Source organism: Saccopteryx leptura, chromosome 7, assembly GCF_036850995.1.
Source record: "Saccopteryx leptura isolate mSacLep1 chromosome 7, mSacLep1_pri_phased_curated, whole genome shotgun sequence".
Taxonomy (NCBI): domain Eukaryota; kingdom Metazoa; phylum Chordata; class Mammalia; order Chiroptera; family Emballonuridae; genus Saccopteryx; species Saccopteryx leptura.
Genome location: NC_089509.1, coordinates 18,517,496 through 18,537,364, shown reverse-complemented (window position 1 = coordinate 18,537,364; position 19,869 = coordinate 18,517,496). Strand labels below are relative to the sequence as shown.

Sequence of the window (19,869 nt, the reverse complement as noted above, 5' to 3'; positions counted from 1 at the left end):
CTTGGCTCCTCCCCTTAGCGGTAACGGGTTCTTAGCCAAACACCTGGTTTCTCCAGCCCAACACGGGTGATTGCTTTTTTTAGGTCTGGAGCAGACTACATTTCCCAATTGCCTTGTTCCTGTCCACATCCTTTTCTCGGTTTACTTCTAGCCTCGGCCTGCCGGGAATTGTAGTTTTTAGGAAGCGCCCATGCCGCCTTGTTGTAAAGAGAAGGGACAGACTTTTGAATAATTTAGAGTTTGGGGAGGAGAGCTCTAGACTCTATTCTAGAGGTTGTGGTGAATCCTTCCCGTCGCTGTAACAGAAGAGTGGAGGGAAAGAAGAGCAAGCTAGTCAGAGCAGAGTTTTCTCAAGACACCACAGGGGTCTGTAGATTCCTGGTGTATGAACTCCGGTTACTTCCAGTTTGTCCCTTTGAAGTCACTTCCGCCTTTGGGCGGACGCAAAGCAAACCCGTGGCGGGAGTTGGAGATTCTACAGCGAATACAGGTAGATGTGGCCGTCTGGGAGTGCGGTGGCGCGCAATTCAATAGTTCCTTGATGAGAGATAGGATATTAAATGGAATTTAATTGCATTTTTAAGAAAGTGGGTGAGCCTGACTGTCCTGGCGCAGTGGATAAGGCGTCCACCTGTAATGCTGAGGTCGCGGTGAAACCCCCAGCAAGGCACATGGAGGAAGCAACTACTACGCCTTGATGCTTCTGCTCCCCCACCCCCACCCCTCACCCCTTCTCTCCCTCTCTTTCGCTTTCTCTCTCTCTCTTCATGATCCCTAAAATCAATAGGTAAAATCTTTTAAAAATTTTTTCAAGAAAGAGGGGGTAACCTAGGATGTGGGTAGTTCCCTAGTCCGTTTGCCATTCTCTACCCACCCTTCAAGCCCAGAGTCCTATTTATCTTGTTTTTTGACTTGCTCACTCTTAGATAGCCCCTATATATTTGTTGTGGACCCCTCGAATGCCTTTAAGCCGCTCTCGGTGCGCATGACTTCACGTTATCAGTTTGACTAAAAACAACCGGCCCTGGGCTTGGAAGTTCTGAGCTAATTCCTCCCAGTTTTAGAAACTTCTGAAGGCGGGTTCGAAGGAGAAAAGCTACAGAAGCACTCGGGATTGATACTCAAAAATAAGGGACTCACTCAGGATTGATACTCAAAAATAAGGGACTTTACCTTTGTTATTGTTGAGTAAAGCATACATCAAGCAAGTGGCGACAGGTGCCAGCTATATACGTATAATACAACAATGAATAAAGACATTTAAATATTTCAGAGCCCATTGCCTAAGTTTAGTACTTTAGACCCTGGTTTATGGCCCCCCCCGTGGATTCAAAATTGAATGTGTTTTTTGCTGTTCTACCTTCCCTTTAAGAAAGTTACTTTGGGAAACAGAATGAAGGAGACGGGAGTTATCAGAGGCCTTACCTCCCCAAGACTAATGGCTTTCATTCTTATACTCACTTCTTTATCATTTTCACTGAGACTTTCTCAGATAAATTCTGTTTTCCTCATGATCTCCCTGAACTTACTTTTATAAATAATATTGTGAATATTTAATGATTACACTGTATTTGGAACTATATCAGTCTGGGGATAAAGCAGTGCCAAACGACAAGCTCCTTTCTTGTCCAAAAGTAGTGAGGAAGACACAGGCCAAAGAAAATTAGTGGTATTGTTACTTGTTCTTTTTTAATCTCTCTAAATTAAGTCATGTTTTCTTTTTTTTTTTTTACGTCATGTTTTGTGCATTATTCCGCCACCTCTTGCCATCCTACCTGTGAATTAAAGTAAGCATATTTCCCCCTCCCCCCCCCCTTTTTTTAACTGAAGCACTGACAGGCTTTGTTCAACACTCATGAGTGGTGTTTATGCACCAACTGGATGATAAATTCTATAGTTAATGTTTCTAGATATAGGGATGTAACCATCCTTTTCAGCCAAACAGTGTTGTTGGGTCCATCAGACATAGCGTTGTCTCTTCTCTTGTTTTTAATGCAGTTGGAATTTTTAGTATAATGTAGCAGTATAGGCTTCTATAGATACTTAGTTCTTCTTTTGTAAGCTCTTTTAGTGTAAATTAAGTTAAATAGTTATACAGCTATAATTTTATTGATTGTTTTCTCTGAGCCAGAAATGATGTTAAGTGCTTTAAGTACATATTCCCTGAAATATTCTGCAAGTATTGTTACTTGATGTTTGATAGTTGAAGTTGGAAGTGCTCGCTTGGGTAGCACATATACTAATATAGTTGAATTAATTGGGGCTCAATGAAGTTCAATAAGACTTTAAGGTCGATTTAATCAGTAAATTTTGGAGCTGAGATTCAAATCCAGGTCTGTCTCATTCCTGAGCTATTGACTACTACTCATCATACCTCTCAAATATTTGTTAATCTCCCAATATATGCCTGACACAAAATGAGAGAAAAATGTAAAATGCCACCCCAGGATTCTGGAAGCAATGGTGGCAGTCACTTTCTCTTTTGAACTATCCTTTGCTATTTATAAAATATATATTCACTGTATTTAAAAACACAGGAAAATATGAAGAAGAAAATAAAGATACTCTGTAATTGTACTACCCAGAAATATCATTATTACATTTTAGTGAATAGCCTGGCAGGTATCTCCCTTTTATAGGTGCAGACATGTATGAATGGCATCATACTACTTTGCTTTTTTGCAAATTTTTTAACTTTATAAGAGTTTATTTGAGCCAGACTGACAAAATGTGCTGGGGAACAAGATCTCAAATGCTGCCTTGTAAAATTTTTTTTTTAACTCAACAAGAGTCTGTGAATATAACAATATATATCAATATTACCTTTTTTTTTCTTCTTTTTCCAAGTGAGAAGAAGGGAGATAGACTTCCACATGCACCCTGACCAGGGTCCACCCAACAACCCCCATCTTGGGCAGATGCTCTGCCATCTGGGGCCATGCTTGCAACTTAGCTATTTTTAGTGCCTGAGGCAGAGGCTCCATAGAGTCATCCTCAGCACCCAGGGCTGATGCGCTCTTACCAATTGAACCATGGCTGTGGGAGGGGAAGAAAGAGAGAATGAGAGAAAGGGATAAGAGGTGTAGAGAAGCAGATGGGTGCTTCTCCTGTGTACCCCGACCAGGAATTGCACCGAGGACATCCACATACCAGGCCAATGCTCTACTACTGAGCCAACCGGCCAGGGCCAATAATATTATTTTTGATGGCTATCTGGTATTTCATTCTATATCTCTAACATAATCAGTTCCTAGGTAATGGATATTTACATTATTTTCAATGAACTTCTTTTTCATTGTGGTAAAAAAAACCATAAAATTTATTATCTTTACCATTTTTAAGTGTATGATACCATTGTGTTTAGTATATGCACCTCTCATGCGACAGATTTATGGAACTTTTTCATCTTACAAAACTGAAACTCTGTGCTCATTGAACAACAACTCTCCTTTTACCTTCCCACAGCTTCTGGCAGCCATCATTCTACTTTCTGTTTCTAAGAGTTTAACTACTCTAGATACCTCATCTAAACAGAATCATGCAGTATTTGGCCTTTTGTGACTGGTTTATTTTACTTAGCATTATGTCCTCAAGGTTTACCCATGTTGTAGCATATAACAGGATTTCTTTCTTTTTTTAAGGCTGAATAATTGTTCATTGTATATATATATATATATATATATATATATATATATATATGGTACATTTTATTTATCCATTCATCTGCCCATGGATATTTAGATTACTTCTGCCTTTTGGCTATTATGAATAATGCTGCAGTGAATATGGGAATGCAAATATCTCTAAGATTTTTAAGTTCAGCCTGACCAGGCAGTGGCGCAGTGGATAGAGCGTCGGGCTGGAACATGGAGGACTCAGGTTCGAAACCCTGAAGTCACCACCTTGAGCGTGGGCTCATCTGATTTGAAGAAGGCTCACCAGGTTGAGCCCAAAGGTCACTGGCTTGAGCAAGGGGTCACTCTGCTGTAGCCCCCGGTCAAGGCACATATGAGAAAGCAATCAATGAACAACTAAGAATTGTTGTTCTTAGTTGCAACAAAGAATTGATGCTTCTCATTTTTCTCCCTTCCTGTATGTCTGTTGGTCCCTATCTGTCTCTCTCTGTCTCTCTCTGTTCCTGACACACACACACACACACACACACACACACACACACACACAGAGATTTTCAAGTTTGGATATATACCCCAAAATTGGATTGTTGGATTAGTTATTAACTTTTCAAAGCAATATTGTTGTAAGCTCCACCTTTGTATGCTTATCTGAATAAACCTGCAATGTGTGCGTTGGACTGATGCTCCAACCAACTGTGCTATCCTATCCGGCCAGGGCTATAGTTACTTTTTATATAGATGCTTGTATTTGATAGGTGGCTTCTGGTAGAACCTAATAATTTTTGAATGCTGATTTACAATTTATAACTATCATACTGTACTGCACAACCTTCTCTAAGTACTTCAAATTCAACACGTTCCCTTAATCTGTTTTTCTTTTATTTATTCTCTAATTCACTTATTTGGTGAAGAAGTATTTTTTGAGCTTCTACCAAGAGAAGTACCAGGTAATGGTCACAATGAGGGGCTCTAGGCTGCCTAGATTTGATTCTTGGTTCTGCCATGTACTCCTTGGGTGACCGTGGGCAGATTAGTTAACAATTTGTGCTTTGGTTTTCTTATGTAAAATTGAGATAAGACAATACCTATGTCGCAAGCTATGTGAGGATTAAATGACTTAATAAGTGTAAAACACATAAAATAGTGCCTGGTACATGGTATGTGTGTGCTTGTTTTTGTCAATATAATTTCTAATGACATGGCTAATGCTCGAGTACTGAAATAAAGCTACAATAAACAAAACGGTCGATGGCCCTTGACTTTATGAAGACATTCTGATAGGAGGGTCAAATTTCAAGCAAACAGATTCAAAAATTGCCAATTACAGCAAGTGCTTTGAGGAAATCAACTGATATTAAGGAAAATGTGAGGGTGTCCAGTTGGAAGCTATCGCGATATTCCAGTTGACTAGTGATGCTTTGGGATAAGTGATGGCAAAAGAACTGGAAAGAAACAGATTCATTTGAAATCTGTTTGGGACTAATTAATAATAACTGGATTTAATTTGGTGGTTAAGGGAGAGGGAGAAATCAAGAATGAGCCCAGGGTGATAGTCTGAATAACTTGCTTGATTGCACTGTGACTTAGATATTGGGCAGGGAGCATGCAAATTTGGTGGAGAAATCAAGATAATTGGTTTTGGACATTTAGGCTAGAAATGTCTGGCCCTGGCTGTTGGGTCAGTGGATAGATCATCAGCCTGTTGTGCAGACATCCTGGGTTTTATCCCCAGTCAGGGCACACATGAGAAGCAACCATCTGCTTTTCTTCCCCTCCCTCTTCCCCTTCTCTCTCTCTTGTCCTCCCACAGCCAATGGCTTGATTGGTTCGACCAGTGGCCTCGGGCACGAAGTATAGCTCAGTTGGTCTGAGCTTCAACCTCAGGTGCTGAGGATAGCTCCGTTGATTTAAGTATTACCCCAGATGGGATTGCCAGGTGCATGCTGGGCAGAGAGAGAGAGAGAGAGGAAGGAGTGGGGGAAGGGTGGAGAAGCAGATGGGCGCTTCGGCTGTGTGCCCTGACCAGGGATCAAACCCGGGACCTCCACATGCCAGGCCTACGCTCTACCGCTAAGCCAACTGGCCAGGGCCCTTCCTAGAATATTTTTATCTTGATTCTTCATTTGCAAATTCCACTCCTTTTCTTTAGTTTCAATTTAAGAGTTACATCAAGGCCCTGATCAGCTGGCTCAGCAGTAGAGCGTAGGCCTGGCATGTGGAGGTCCCGGGTTCAATCCCCTGTCAGGGCACACAGGAGAAGCGCCCATCTGCTTCTCCACCCTTCCCCCTCTCCTTCCTTTCTATCCCTCTCTTTCCCTCCCACAGCCAAAGCTCCATTGGAGCAAAGTTGACCCTGCGCTGAGGACGGCTCCATGGCCTCTGCCTCAGGGGCTGGAATGGCTTCAGTGGTAACAGAGCAATGCCCCAGATGGGCAGAGCATTGCCACCTGGTGGGCATGCTGGGTGGATCCTGGTTGGGCATATGTGGGAGTCTGGCTCTCTGCCTCCTTGCTTCTCACTTTAGAAAAATGCACACACACACAAAAAAAGTTACATCAAATATTTAAACAAGCTCTACTATATACTAGGCACTTTTTCTCCTAAGTGAAGACTTCTTTGATTGCTTGCTCTGTTACACAGAGTCAACACTCTCCCTTATGAACAGTAGTTTTATATATATTCTTTTCAGAGCTCTTTCTACATTGTGTTGCAGTTGTTTATAACTCATATCTGTCCTAGATTGGGCTGGGAGGTGAGGATACAATGGGACAAATTTATCTTTATTTACCTGGTACCTCCTGCAATGCCTGGTACAGTACATAATAGGCACTCGATAGTTATTTGCTGGATAAGTGATTTTAAGAGGCCATTGTGACCTCTTATAATCTTACACATCTACCTCTTCCATAATGGTCCTTGAGCCTTAGAGGGAACTTTTTGGGTGTTCAATTTATAGGGAGAGACCACAGCATTGGTAGAAGAAGCAGTAGGCTAGGATACATCTATCCTAAGTAATGATCAGAGCAAACCATAGCCAGTCTGAATATATAAGCTGTTTCCGTCTTAATAGCCCACCAACCTTTCTAAAAGTAAACTGGTATGTATACACTGACTTAAACCTTTTTTGCTAAATCTCTGAATTAAATCCTCAACATCTGTAATGATTAGAGAGACATGACCAATTATTGTAACTGTTAGTTTCTTGATAATTTAGAAAGATGATTAAGTCTGAGTCTTCTGTTGTTAATGTACGTTGGTTACAACTAACTTGTTGCATCAGATGAACCTACCATATTTCCCCATGTATAAGACGATCCCATGTATAAGACACACCTTAATTTTGGGGCCCAAAATTTGAAAAAAAGTGTCTTACATAAAGTTATTGAACTCAAGTTTTATTCATCATAAAATTTATACAACTCCTCATCACTGTCAAATGCAAATAAGCCTGACCTGTGGTGGCACAGTGGATAAAGCATTGACCTGGAACACTGAGGTCACCGGTTCAAAACCCTGGGCTTGCCTGGTCAAGGCACATATGGGAGTTGATGCTTCCTGCTCCTCCCCCCTTACTCTCTCTCTCTCTCTCTTTCTCTCTCATTCTAACTCTCTCTCCTCTCTAAAATGAATTAAAAAAAATCTTCATTGTATAAGACACACCCAGTTTTTAGACCCCCAATTTTTCAGATAAAGGTGCGTCCTATACCTGGGGAAATACGGTATATGGCTGAACTATGTGAGACATTTTTTATTTTAACATAATTTTCAGACATTAGAAAGATGGTATAAATGGGAAAGGGCTTTGAAAAATTATTTTGAATATTAAATAAAACATTTATGAACTATTAATTAGATTATATCACTATATATTTTTCAATACCTATTTGAATCATTAGGGAACCAGCCATGCCATAATTTTAGTTCAATTAAAATTTTTCTAAACATTTTCATACTATTTTAGATTTCTTTAATATTCATATTTAAATATATTTTATTTGTGACTCTTAAAACAAATTTTTAATGTTAAAGTGACTTTAGTTTTATTGTGTATTTTTACAGATATAGTGCCTGATCTTCATATATAGTCTTCATAAAATAAATTATGTAAATTGCAATGTGACCTCAAGTTAACAGATTTTTTTTTCTTGGAGTGTTTGTTAAAATTTTTTTAAAATATTTTTCCATGACTGAGCGAGAGAGGGGAAGGGGGAGAGAGAGAAAAGCCTCAACTCGTTCCACTTAGTTTTCCATTTAGTTGTATACTCATTGGTTGGTTCTTATATGTGCCCCTACCAGGGATCAAAGCCTTGATCTCAGTATATTGGTAAGATGCTCCAATCACTGTGCCACCCAACCACTGGCATCCCTTCATTCTTAAAATAGAATCCAAAATCCAAATCAAGGCCTCTGTGATTCAATAACTGCCTATCTTAAGAGCTTCATCTCATATCATTGTTTCAACCAGATTGGCTTCCTTCTCTGCTGCCAGAGAACTCCAAGCCCTTTCTCATCTCAGGACTTTTGCTGATGCTGTCGGCCTGGAATGCTCTTCCTAATTTGACCCTGGCTGTCTCTTTCCCATCCTTTAGACCAGTGGTAGTCAACCTGGTCCCCACCGCCGGCTAGTGGGCGTTCCAGCTTTCATGGTGGGCGGTAGTGGAGCAACCAAAGTATAAATAAAAAGATAGATTTAACTATAGTAAGTTGTTTTATAAAGATTTATTCTGCCAAACTTAGCGAAAATCCGGCATAAAGTACTGGTAAGTAATTATTATTATATGCTTTAACTTGCTGTAACTCTGCTTTATAAATTTTATGAAGTAAAGTTACTTCCCTACTTTATAAATCACCATTACTGTGGAACCAGTGGGTGGTTAGAAAATTTTACTACTAAAAGAGATACAAAAGTGGGCGGTAGGTATAAAAAGGTTGACTACCCCTGCTTTAGACTGTAGACCAAGCATCACTTAAAGAGAGGCTTTCCGTGGTTAACCTACCTTAAGTGGACATTAATTACTCTCTTAAGTTTTTTTTATATTTGTACTATCCTGTAATTAACCATCTTGTTTGTTTATTTTATTTTTAGTCTCCCCTCAAACATAAACTCTGAGGATATGGTCCTGGCTTCTTTAGATTATGGCATATAGTACCTACTTTTTAATTAAGAAATACTTGTTGAATTCTTAAGATATTTAGACATTGAACACAGAGGTTGATTACTTTTTTGAGGGAAAGGGGAACTTAAATTTATATAAGTCTGCAAGTAATTGAGAAAAAAAGCAAATTTATTTTAAAGGTGGAATGAGACTATATAAACAGTTGACTAGGTATAATCTAAATACAAAGTATTATTATTAGAGAAACTTAATAGTTTAGTGATTTATAGGATTTTTTTCTTGCAGAGGTCTAAGAACTCATTGATTTGAAGTGCTCCTGTGGTGGAAAAATAAAGTTATACCTGTGCAAACCCAGTAGTGAGGATGGTGCTAATCTGGCAGAGTTTATACTTTGGATTCAACTGATTTAAAATGATTTATTTTTATATTTAAAAATCAATCTCATTTAATAATAATTTTTAGTTAATTTAATTATTGTAAATTTGGAGTTAATGTTTTTGTATTTTATAATTTTTAAAATGCAGTTTTATCCTGATCTTAGAAAATATGGTGTGATATAAAAAGGTACATCTATAAATTATGAAAGGATTCATCTTTCTAAAGCAAATTTGTCTTTTTTAAAATATTCAGTTGGTAAAAATTTAGTTGATGCAACTTTTCAGTAATTATATTTATTGCTTAAAATAAGGTTATGGCTATATAATGGCCCAGTTAGAAATACAAATTAAATAGAGGATGCTGAGTTTTTATTTTTATTTTATTTATTTATTTTTAAAAATTTTTTTTATTTTCATTTTTATTTATTCATTTTAGAAAGGAGAGAGAGAGAGAGAGAGAGAGAGAGAGAGAGAGGAGAGAGATAGAGAGAGAAGGGGGGGAGGAGCAGGAAGCATCAACTCCCATATGTGCCTTGACCAGGCAAGCCCAGGGTTTCGAACCAGCGACCTCAGCATTTCCAGGTCGACGCTTTATCCACTGCGCCACCACAGGTCAGGCGAGGATGCTGAGTTTTTAGATTGTTGGTTAAGTAATTCCTTTTGGACTTAGTGCTTTGAATTTTAATAGCTTATTTGAGGAACGTGATTTAGTTTATGTAGATAGTTTATCAAGGCTACTGATAAGTATGTTAATATTATTTATTTATATTTAACTCTCTAATAATATTTAACACTTACTAATATCTATTTCCCCAACCCCTTTCCTTTTGTGATTTTTTTTAATTTTAGGATCATCATGCCCAGAGTTCATAAGTTAAAAATGCCTCTTACATCTCAGATTTCTTGTTTGACAAGTGAATCTTGTAAACAGCTGGACTTTTTGCCTGACAAACTAAGAGCAAAGCTGCTTCCTTTTCAGAAAGATGGCATCACTTTTGCCCTTAGAAGAGATGGCAGGTAAGGTACTTTCTTTCAAGACATGCTAAAAACATTTAATCCCTGGCAAGTGTATAAAGAGCAAAGCTGTGTGCAAAGCTGTGTGTGTGTGTGTGTACATAGTCTTGTTAATTTTTTTACTGGATCATGAAATAATAACTTCAAGATATATCTTATTTTGCCTTCAATCATGAATGATATTTGATTGGCATACAGCTCTACTTTGATACCTATTTTTTTCTTGGCACTTTGAAAGTTGTAGTCTGCTCTCTCTGGTTTCCTTGGTTGCCATTAGAAAGGGTGCTCCTGTCAAAAATATTCCCCTACTGTGACTTATTAATTTCAAAGAGAAAAATTACAAAATAGGTAGTATTGCCAGTAGCAGGACACCTACAGGCATAATGTGATGCACAGGAGGTGTACAGCGTTCTTCAGTGGTGTTCTTCCTGGACATACTTGACCTGATCATCATAAGGAAGCAGTCAGACCAGTTCAGAATGTGGGACATTTTTTCAGGACATCTAACTCGAACTCTTCGAGTGATTCAGTGTCATGAAAAACAGGAAATTGGTAAGAATGTTCTAAACTGAGAGGTAACTAAGAGCTAGAACATCTGAAAGTAATGCATAAACTTTGACTAGGTCCTGATAAGTACAAAGATAAACTTCAGAGGACATTTTTTGGGATAACTGGGAAAATTTCATCTGGACTCTGTTAGAGCAATGTTATTGAATTAATGGTGATTATCTTAGATGTGGAAATGGTATTGTAGCTGAATAGAAGAATGTTCTTGTTCCTGGGATGATAAAGAATTTTGGGGTGAAGAATCCTTTTAGCTGTAGCCTACTTTCTACATTTTCCCCAAAGGGAAGGACATGTAGAAAACTTTGATTGGGTCAGCCCAATGTTAACAGAGTGAATCTGGTGAGTGGTATAAATGTGTTCATTGTATTCTTTCTTTTTTAAAACTATTTATTGATTTTCTAGACAGAGGAAGGTAGAGAGAGAGAGAGATCAATTTGTTGTTTTGTGTGTTTACACATTCATTGGTTGATTCTTGTATGTGCCCTGACCAGGGATTGAACCCACAACCTCGGTATATCAGGACAACACTTTAACCAACTAAGCTATCCAGCCAGGGTGGATTCATTGTATTATTCCTTTAGGCTTTTCTTTGAGTTTGAAAAATTTCCAAAACAAAACAAAAACCCAACAAAGGAATCACTAATTTTCATTTTCATTGTTTTGTAGAACATCCATCTTTTATCTATATCAGATTTTAAGATTTTTTTCTGTCTTTGGAATTCTGCATTTTCACTATAGTTTATTTAGTATGTTTTTTTTAAATCCTCTTTAGGGGCCTGACCTGTGGTGGCGCAGTGGATAAAGCGTCGACCTGGAATGCTGAGGTCGCCGGTTCAAAACCCTGGGCTTGCCTGGTCAAGGCACATATGGGAGTTGATGCTTCCTGCTCCTCCCCTGTTCTCTCTCTCTCTATCCCTCTCTCTCTCTCTCTCTCATCTCTCTCTAATAAAAATGAATAAATAAAATCTAAAAAAGTAAATAAATAAAAAAATTAAAAAACAACAACAACAACAAAAATCCTCTTTAGGATTATTGGGTACTTTTAACCTGTGATTTGTATCATGCTGATTCTGGTCAATTCTCAACTGTTACCTCTTCAGATGTTGATTCTTACCAATCTCTTTATTATCTTCTGCAATTATAATTAGACTTATACTTGTTCTTTTCACTCTATTCTATGCCTTTTGTTAATGTTTATTGTATTTGTCTTTCTCCATTTTGTCTTTTTAAAGATCTCCCTTATATTTCAAGATTCAGCTGTTCTAATTTGCTGTTTAACTCACCTACTCAAAAACTGAGAATAGTGTGCTGACCATAAGTGCACAATTTGAGGAATTTTCAAGTATAGCTATCCCCAAGATTAAGAAAGAATCACATTGCTAGCATCCCAGAAATCTTCCTCTTGCCACCTCCCAATCACTACTTCCTTTCTCCTTCAAAGGTCACTGCTACCCTGACTTCAAAACACTCAAATTACTTTTTTTGGGTATTTTTCTGAAGTGAGAAGCAGGGAGACAGAGAGACAGACTCACATGTGCCTGACCAGAATCAACCCAGCAAGCCCATTAGGGGGCAATGCTTTGCCCATCTGGGGCATTGCTCCATTGCAACTGATGCCATTTTAGCATCTGATGCAGAGGCCATGGAGCCAACCTCAGCACCGGGGCCAACTTTGCTCCAATGGAGCCTTGGCTACAGGAGGGAAAGAGAGAAACAGAGAGAAAGAAGAGGGGGAAGGGTAGAGAAGCAGATGGGCACTTCTCCTGTGTGCCCTGGTCAGAAATTGAACCGAAGACTTCCACACACCAGGCCAGTGCTCCACTACTGAGTCCACTGGCCAGGGCCTGCAAATTACTTTTATTTTATTTTATTTTATTTATTTTATTTTATTTTATTTTTTACAGAGACAGAGAGAGGGATAGATAGGGACAGACAGCAGGAATGGAGAGAGATGAGAAGCATCAATCATTAGTTTTTCGTTGTGACACCTTAGTTGTTCATTGATTGCTTTCTCATATGTGCCTTGACCGTGGGGCTACAGCAGACCGAGTAACCCCTTGCTCAGGCCGGCAACCTTGGGTCCAAGGTGGTGAGCCTTGCTCAAACCAGATGAACCCGCGCTCAAGCTGGCGACCTCAGGTTCTCAAACCTGGGTCCTCCGCATCCCAGTCCAATGTTCTATCCACTGTGCCACTGCCTGGTCAGGCTGCAAATTACTTTTATATGTTCAACTATATCATTGTAATCATTCATATATACTTTTTTGTGTTTGACTTCTTTCCCTTAACATCATTGTGAAATCCTTTCATATTATTGCATGAGGTTGTATTTGGTTCATTCTCATTGCCATATAAAATTCCATTGTGTAAATATACCATGATGTATTTATTTATTTATTTTCATTTTTCCAAAGCTGGAAACGGGGAGGCAGTCAGACAGACTCCCGCATGCGCCCGACTGGGATCCACCCGGCATGCCCACCAGGGGGCAATGTTCTGCCCCTCTGGGGCGTCGCTCTGTTGCATCCAGAGCCATTCTAGCGCCTGAGGCAGAGGCCACAGAGCCATCCTCAGCGCCCGGGCCAACTTGGCTCCAATGGAGCCTTGGCTGAGGGAGGGTAAGAGAGAGACAGAGAGGAAGGAGAGGGGGAGGGGTAGAGAAGCAGATGGGCGCCTCTCCTGTGTGCCCTGGCCGGGAATCCAACCCGGGACTCCTACACGCCAGGTCAACACTCTACTGCTGAGCCAACCAGCCAGGGCCCCATGATTTATTTATTGATTCTACTGTTAATGAACATTTGGGATGTTTCCATTTATAAAATATATATATAGCTTATAAAAAACAATGCTATGAACATTCTTATACAAATCTTTTGGTGAATGTAGATACCTTTCTCTTGTGCGTAAACCAAAAAGAGAAATTGTTGAGTCATATATAATACACATGATTCCACTAAGTAAGTACTGCCTGTATTAGTTTGCCAGGTCTGTCTTAGTCAAGTGCCACCGCTAGGTGGCTTAAGCAATAGAAATTTATTGTCCAAAACCAAGGTTTGGCAGGATTAATTTCTTCTCAAGGCTCCGAGGGAAGAGTCTGTTCTGTTTCTCTCCTTGGCTTGTAGATGATGTCTTTTCCCAGTGACATCATTTTTCCTCTATTCGTGTCAAAATTTTCCCTTTTTAAAAGGACATCAGTTATATTGGATTAGGGCCCGCTCCAGTGATTTAATTTTAACTGATTACATCTGCAATACTCTGCTTCCAAATTAGGTCACATTCTGAGGCACTAGGTTTTAGAACTTCAGCCTATGAATTGGGGTGGGGTGGGGGCATGGTTCAGCTGCTAAATTCAGCCAAACAGTTTTTTAAAGTGGTTGTACCAGTATACTTTTATCAACAGTATTTGAATTCCAGCTATACCACATCCTTACCAACACTTCATATTGTCGATATTCAATTCATTTTAGATATTCTGGTAAATATAAGTGATATTTATTGAGGCTTTTTGTTTGTTTGTTTTTAGTTATTGATTTTAGTGAGAGAGGAAGAAAGCGAGATAGAGATAGAAACAGAGACAGGATGTCTATCTGTTCCTGTATGTGCCCTTACCAGGGATCAAAAGAGCAACCTCTGTGTTTCGAGACAATGCTCTAACCAACCAAACTATAGGGTCAGGGCTTATTGAGGTTTTTTTGTTTGTTTGTTTTTTGTTTTGTGACAGAGACAGAGGGAGACCGAGGGACAGATAGGGACAGACAGACAGGAAGGAAGAGAAATGAGAAGCATCAGTTCTCCATTGCGGCCCCTTAGCTGTTCATTGATTGCTTTCTCATATGTGCCTTGACCATGGGGCTACAGCAGACCAGAGACCTTGGGCTCAAGCTGGTGAGCCTTGCTCAAACCAGATGAGCCCACGCTCAAGCTGGTGACCTTGGGGTTTCTAACCTGGGTACCCTGAGTCCAAACGCTCTCCATTGCGCCACCACCTGGTCAGGCTGAGGTTTTTATTTACATTTTTCTGATGGCAAATGAAGTTTAACACCTTTTCCTATGCATATTAGCTGTTTGAATATCGTCTTTTGTTAAGTGTTTGTTCATCTCATCCATTTTCGTACTGGGTTTTCTGTAGGCCCTTTTCTTAGTGTTTTTTTTTTTTAATTTATTATTATTATTTTTTATTCATTTTAGAGAGGAGAGAGAAGGGGGGGAGGAGCTGGAAGCATCAACTCCCATATGTGCCTTGACCAGGCAAGCCCAGGGTTTCGAACCGGCGACCTCAGCATTTCCAGGTCGACGCTTTATCCACTGCGCCACCACAGGTCAGGCTTTTCTTAGTGTTTTGTAGGAGTCTTTTGTCAGATTTATATTTTGGATGAGTCTTTTGTCAGGTAGGTATGTTGCAAATAATTTTTTTCCAGCTATGGCTTGTCTTTTCACTTTTAATAACGTCTTTTGATAAGCAAAAGTTCTCAATTTTAATATCATAAATTTTTTTATCAGTATTGTCTTTTGTGCTTGGCATTTTTTGCATCCTATTTTAGAAATCTTTATCTAATTTTTTCTTCTAAAAACTTTATTGTTTTATTTTTTACATTGAGATCTATAGTCCACTTGGATTTGATTTTTTAAATAAAATATTAGGTAAGGGTCAAGCTTGATTGATTATTTATGTAATTTTGTATATGGCATTCATCACAATTTATTGAAAAGACCAACTTTTCTCCATTGCATTAGAGTGTCCCCTTTATCATAAATCAAGTTAGTTTATGTGTATCTTTCTAGATAAATACTCACTAATGCAACTTTCTGCACTGATGGAAATATTTGTATATTTACTGTTCAGTTTAGTAGTTTTTAGGTACTTGTGGCTACTGAGTTTTGAAATTTGATCAGTGCAACTAAGGACTGAATTTTTAATTGTAGCTAATTTTAATTAATGTAAATTTAAATAGCCACATATGTTTAGTGGGTACCAAATGGGACAGTACAGGTGTAGATAGATTATTTGTTCTATTTGTTTGATTGCTAATCTTTGTGTTGATACCATACTTTAAAAAAATTATTTAGAAAATTAAACTTAATGGGGTGACATTGATCAATAAGAGTACATAGGTTTCAGGCAAACATTTCTATAGCATTTGTACTGTTGATTTGTGTTGTGTGGTACCATACTTTTTAATTACTATCACTTTATAAAGATATTTTGGTATAAGGTAGCATATACAGGTATTGATCGACTTACGACCTATGCTACTTAGGACCACGATCGCTAGCCATGACTGCTCCGTGTCTGGCAGCGCAAGTGTTGCCCAGCTGGGTGTACGACAGTGCGGACCAGCTTCCAGCAGCACTACCATCTCCGTGTGCACCATTTCAACTGTTATCCCAGACTCAGTACAGCAATTTGTGTTTTGTGTCTTGGATATTTTTCATCAAACCCCTCCCAAGTTGTCTACCAAGAGAAAATTGTCTTTGTCTTTGACTTAAAGATTTTTATAACATCATTTCACAGTACTGTACATATAGCCTTCTCAACTTATGAACAAATTGTGTTACAATCGGTCTGTCGGAACCAATCATGGTCGTAAGTTGAGCACTAACTGTAACTTTTTTTTTTTTTTAATTGTGTTGGCTATTGTTGGGTCATTACATTGCCTGTAAATTATAGAATTTTTTAAATAAATTTTTTCACAAAAAAGTTACTAAAATTGTTTATTGGATTACTTTGCATCTGTAGATTAGTTTGGGGAGAATTGATCTATTTATAATGTAGAGTATTTTAATTCAATAAGGTGAAGTATTCTTCTACTTATTTAATTGCTCTCCATCTATTTTCATCTCAATTATTTCTTCCTTTACTTAATTTTTAATAAGGTCTTATAGTTTTCAGTAAATAGTTTTTTCATATATATCATTGAATTTATTCCTAGGTATATAGTTTTGATGCTGTTAAAATTTGTCTTTCCTCTTCTCTGACTTTTTTTTTAAGGATTACTCTTTATTTGGCAATCCAAAAGTTTTATTATGATATGCTTAGGTGTGGTTTTCTTTGCATTTATAACTTATTCTGTGGGTAGATGTCACTCATTAATTCTGGAAAATTCTTAGTTGCTGTCTCTTCAAATATTATTTTGCTCCATTTTTTCTCCTCCTTAATCTCCAGTTATAACTATATTAGACCTTTTTTGGGTGTGCCAGTATCTCTTATCTTTTTCATATTTTCTTAATTTAAAAAAAATTCTGTGGCCTGACCAGGCAGCGGCGCAGTGGATAGAGCGTCAGTCTGGGATGCAGAGGACCCAGGTTCGAGACCCCCAAGGTTGCCAGCTTGAGCACGAGCTTATCTGGTTTGAGCAAGGCTCACTAGCTTGGACCTTAGGTTGCTGGCTCGAGCAAGGGGTTACTCAGTCCGCTGAAGGCCCACGGTCAAGGCACATATGAGAAAGAAATCAATGAACAACTAAGGTGTCACAACGAAAAACTAATGATTGATGCTTCTCATCTCTCTCCGTTCCTGTCTGTCTGTCCCTATCTCTCTCTCTCTCTATGTCTCTGTAAAAAAAAAATTAAAAATTCTGTGATTCAGTATATATTTTTTGTTTAAACATATTCTTATTTACCAATTCTATAACATGCTGTTAAATAAATCTATTGAATTCTCTTAAGAGACAACCACTCAAAATACCTGAAACCAAAACCCATTCGATATGTCTAAAACAAAGAAGCGGAATTTATTACTTACTAAGCAAGGGTGAACTGTTCTTGTTAGACACAGGCTCTTGAAACAAAGCAAAGAGTTGGTATTGTATCAGGCTTTGGGGTAGTTTGGAGACTTAAAATGCTGAAGTGTGTAAGGATTTGCTGAAATTCAGAGTCGGTTTAGGAATTAGCTGACTAATGTCAAAGAACAGTCAGTCCTTTCCTTTCTTGTAATTGCAGGATAGGAACATTTTATTTTCTGTTCTCGATGTCAGACAGTGTATTTTTAAGTCCTAGAATATCCAGTTCCTGTTTGCCTGCTTATGTTGATAGTATCGTGTTTCTTGCCATGTTTTAATTCTCTTATATCTGTAAATATTTGCAACATACTTATTTTACATAACCGAAATCCTTTGGAAACTAATTTTGCTTTTTGTTGTTGATGATGATTGATCCTTTCCCAATGTATTTTCTATTTTTTAAAAATTTTGTTTTTAATAATTAGGTAATCTTAGTCTCTGGGAATCTTGAAGAGACCTAAAGAGAAAGTCGATTCTTTTAGGGAGGATTTGCAAAATTAACTTTTTAGTTTAGGGTTTCTCAGGTCACATAAGCAGTTTAAATTCAAAACCTCAAATTCATTTTCAGTTAGGCTTGTTATTATTCATTTTTACCTCATGCTAAACTATACATTTCTTTATCAGCTTTTTAAAAAAAATTAGGGATAATTTAATAAAATGCATAGGTTTTAGGTGTACAGTTCAATGGATTCTGATATATAAATACACCTGTGTTTTCAAACCTCACTCAAGATATAGTACACTTTCTTTTTTTTTTTTTTTTTTTTTTTTTAATTATTTTTATTTATTCATTTTAGAGAAGAGAGAGAGAGAGAAGGGGGGAGGAGCAGGAAGCATCAATTACCATATGTGCCTTGACCAGGCAAGCCCAGGGTTTTGAACCGGTGACCTCAGCATTCCAGGTCAACGCTTTATCCACTGCGCCACCACAGGTCAGGCCTATAGTACACTTTCATTACTCAGAATAGGCCTCTTTCTAATCAGCCCCATCCCCCTGAGTTAAATAACCACTGATCTGATGTCTATCACCAGAATGCAAATTTGATTCTCTTAATTTTTTATTCTTATTTTTTTTTTAATTTCTTATTTTATTTTATAGAGACAAAGAGAGGAAGGGACACAGAGAGATACAGACAAGTATTCATTTGTTGTTCCATTTAGTTGTACCTTCTTTGGCTGCTTCCAGTATGTGCCCTGATGGGATTGAACCCACAACCCTGGTGTTTCTGGATGATTCTCTAACCAACTGAGCTAAACAGCCAAGGAGTTCTCTTTATTATTATTAAACTTTTTATTTGGAAACAATTTCAATTTATAGAAAAAGGTTTTTTTTGTTTTTTTTTTTACAGAGACAGAGAGAGAGTCAGAGAGAGGAATAGACAGGGACAGACAGACAGGAACGGAGTGATGAGAAGCATCAATCATTAGTTTTTCGTTGCGCATTGCGACACCTTGGTTGTTCATTGATTGCTTTCTCATATGTGCCTTGACCGCGGGCCTTCAGCAGACGGAGTAACCCCTTGCTCAAGCCAGTGACTTTGGGTCCAAGCTGGTGAGCTTGTGCTCAAACCAGATGAGCCTGCGCTTAAGCTGGCGACCTTGGGGTCTCGAACCTGAGTCCTCGGCATCCCAGTCTGTCGCTCTACTCACTGCGCCACCGCCTGGTCAGGCTAGAAAAAGTTATTTTTAAAAGTATATCAGTAACTATCAAATTCAGCAAATTTAACTTTTATACAATACTTTAATCTCCATATATGTTGTCAATTGTACCGATAATATCCTTTCCTTTTTTAATTGTATACTTTATTGATTTTAATTTATTGTGTTTACATAAATTCAAGTGTCCCACTGAATACATCTCCCCAACCCCTGTGTTCCCCTCAACATCCCCTTGCCCCCCTGCCCCTAAAACCCTCCCTCTTCCCTCCCTGATTTGCTTTTCAGCTCTCTATAACACTGAGTGATATATATATATATATATATAATTTCACCAATCTCTCTCCCTTTTTTGATCCCATCCTCTCATCCCCTTTCCCTCTGTCCGCTTTCCCTCTGGTCCCTTTGATCCCACCTCTGCCTCTATTCCGTTCCTCAGTGCACATTGTTCACTGGATTCCTCAAATGACTGAGCTCATATGATATTTTTCTTTCTCTGTCTGGCTTGATTCAGTTAACATAATAGTTTCCAGGTCCATCCACGTTGTCGCAAAAGGTAAGATTTTCTCCTTTTTCATGGCCCCATAGTATTCCACTTGTGTATTTGTGCCACCACTGTGCCATTTAATCTGGAAGCAGAACAGCAAAGAAAAGAGGATCAAAAAGTCTGAGGAAACTCTTAAGAGAGCTCTGTGACAACATGAAGAGAAACAACATCTGCATAA

At 38.4% G+C, this 19,869-nt stretch overlaps 1 protein-coding gene across 1 annotated transcript in view; it reads left to right on the top strand.

Annotated features, from left to right (window-relative positions):
• The first annotated feature begins 249 nt into the window (after positions 1-249).
• Positions 250-19,869, top strand: part of ZRANB3 (zinc finger RANBP2-type containing 3) — a 227,014-nt gene continuing 207,394 nt past the window's right edge. The window contains exons 1-2 of the mRNA XM_066346300.1: positions 250-490; positions 9,979-10,146. Of these exons, the coding sequence (XP_066202397.1) occupies positions 9,986-10,146 (161 nt within the window). The 5' untranslated portion in view covers positions 250-490; positions 9,979-9,985. The remainder of the gene's footprint in view (positions 491-9,978; positions 10,147-19,869) is intronic.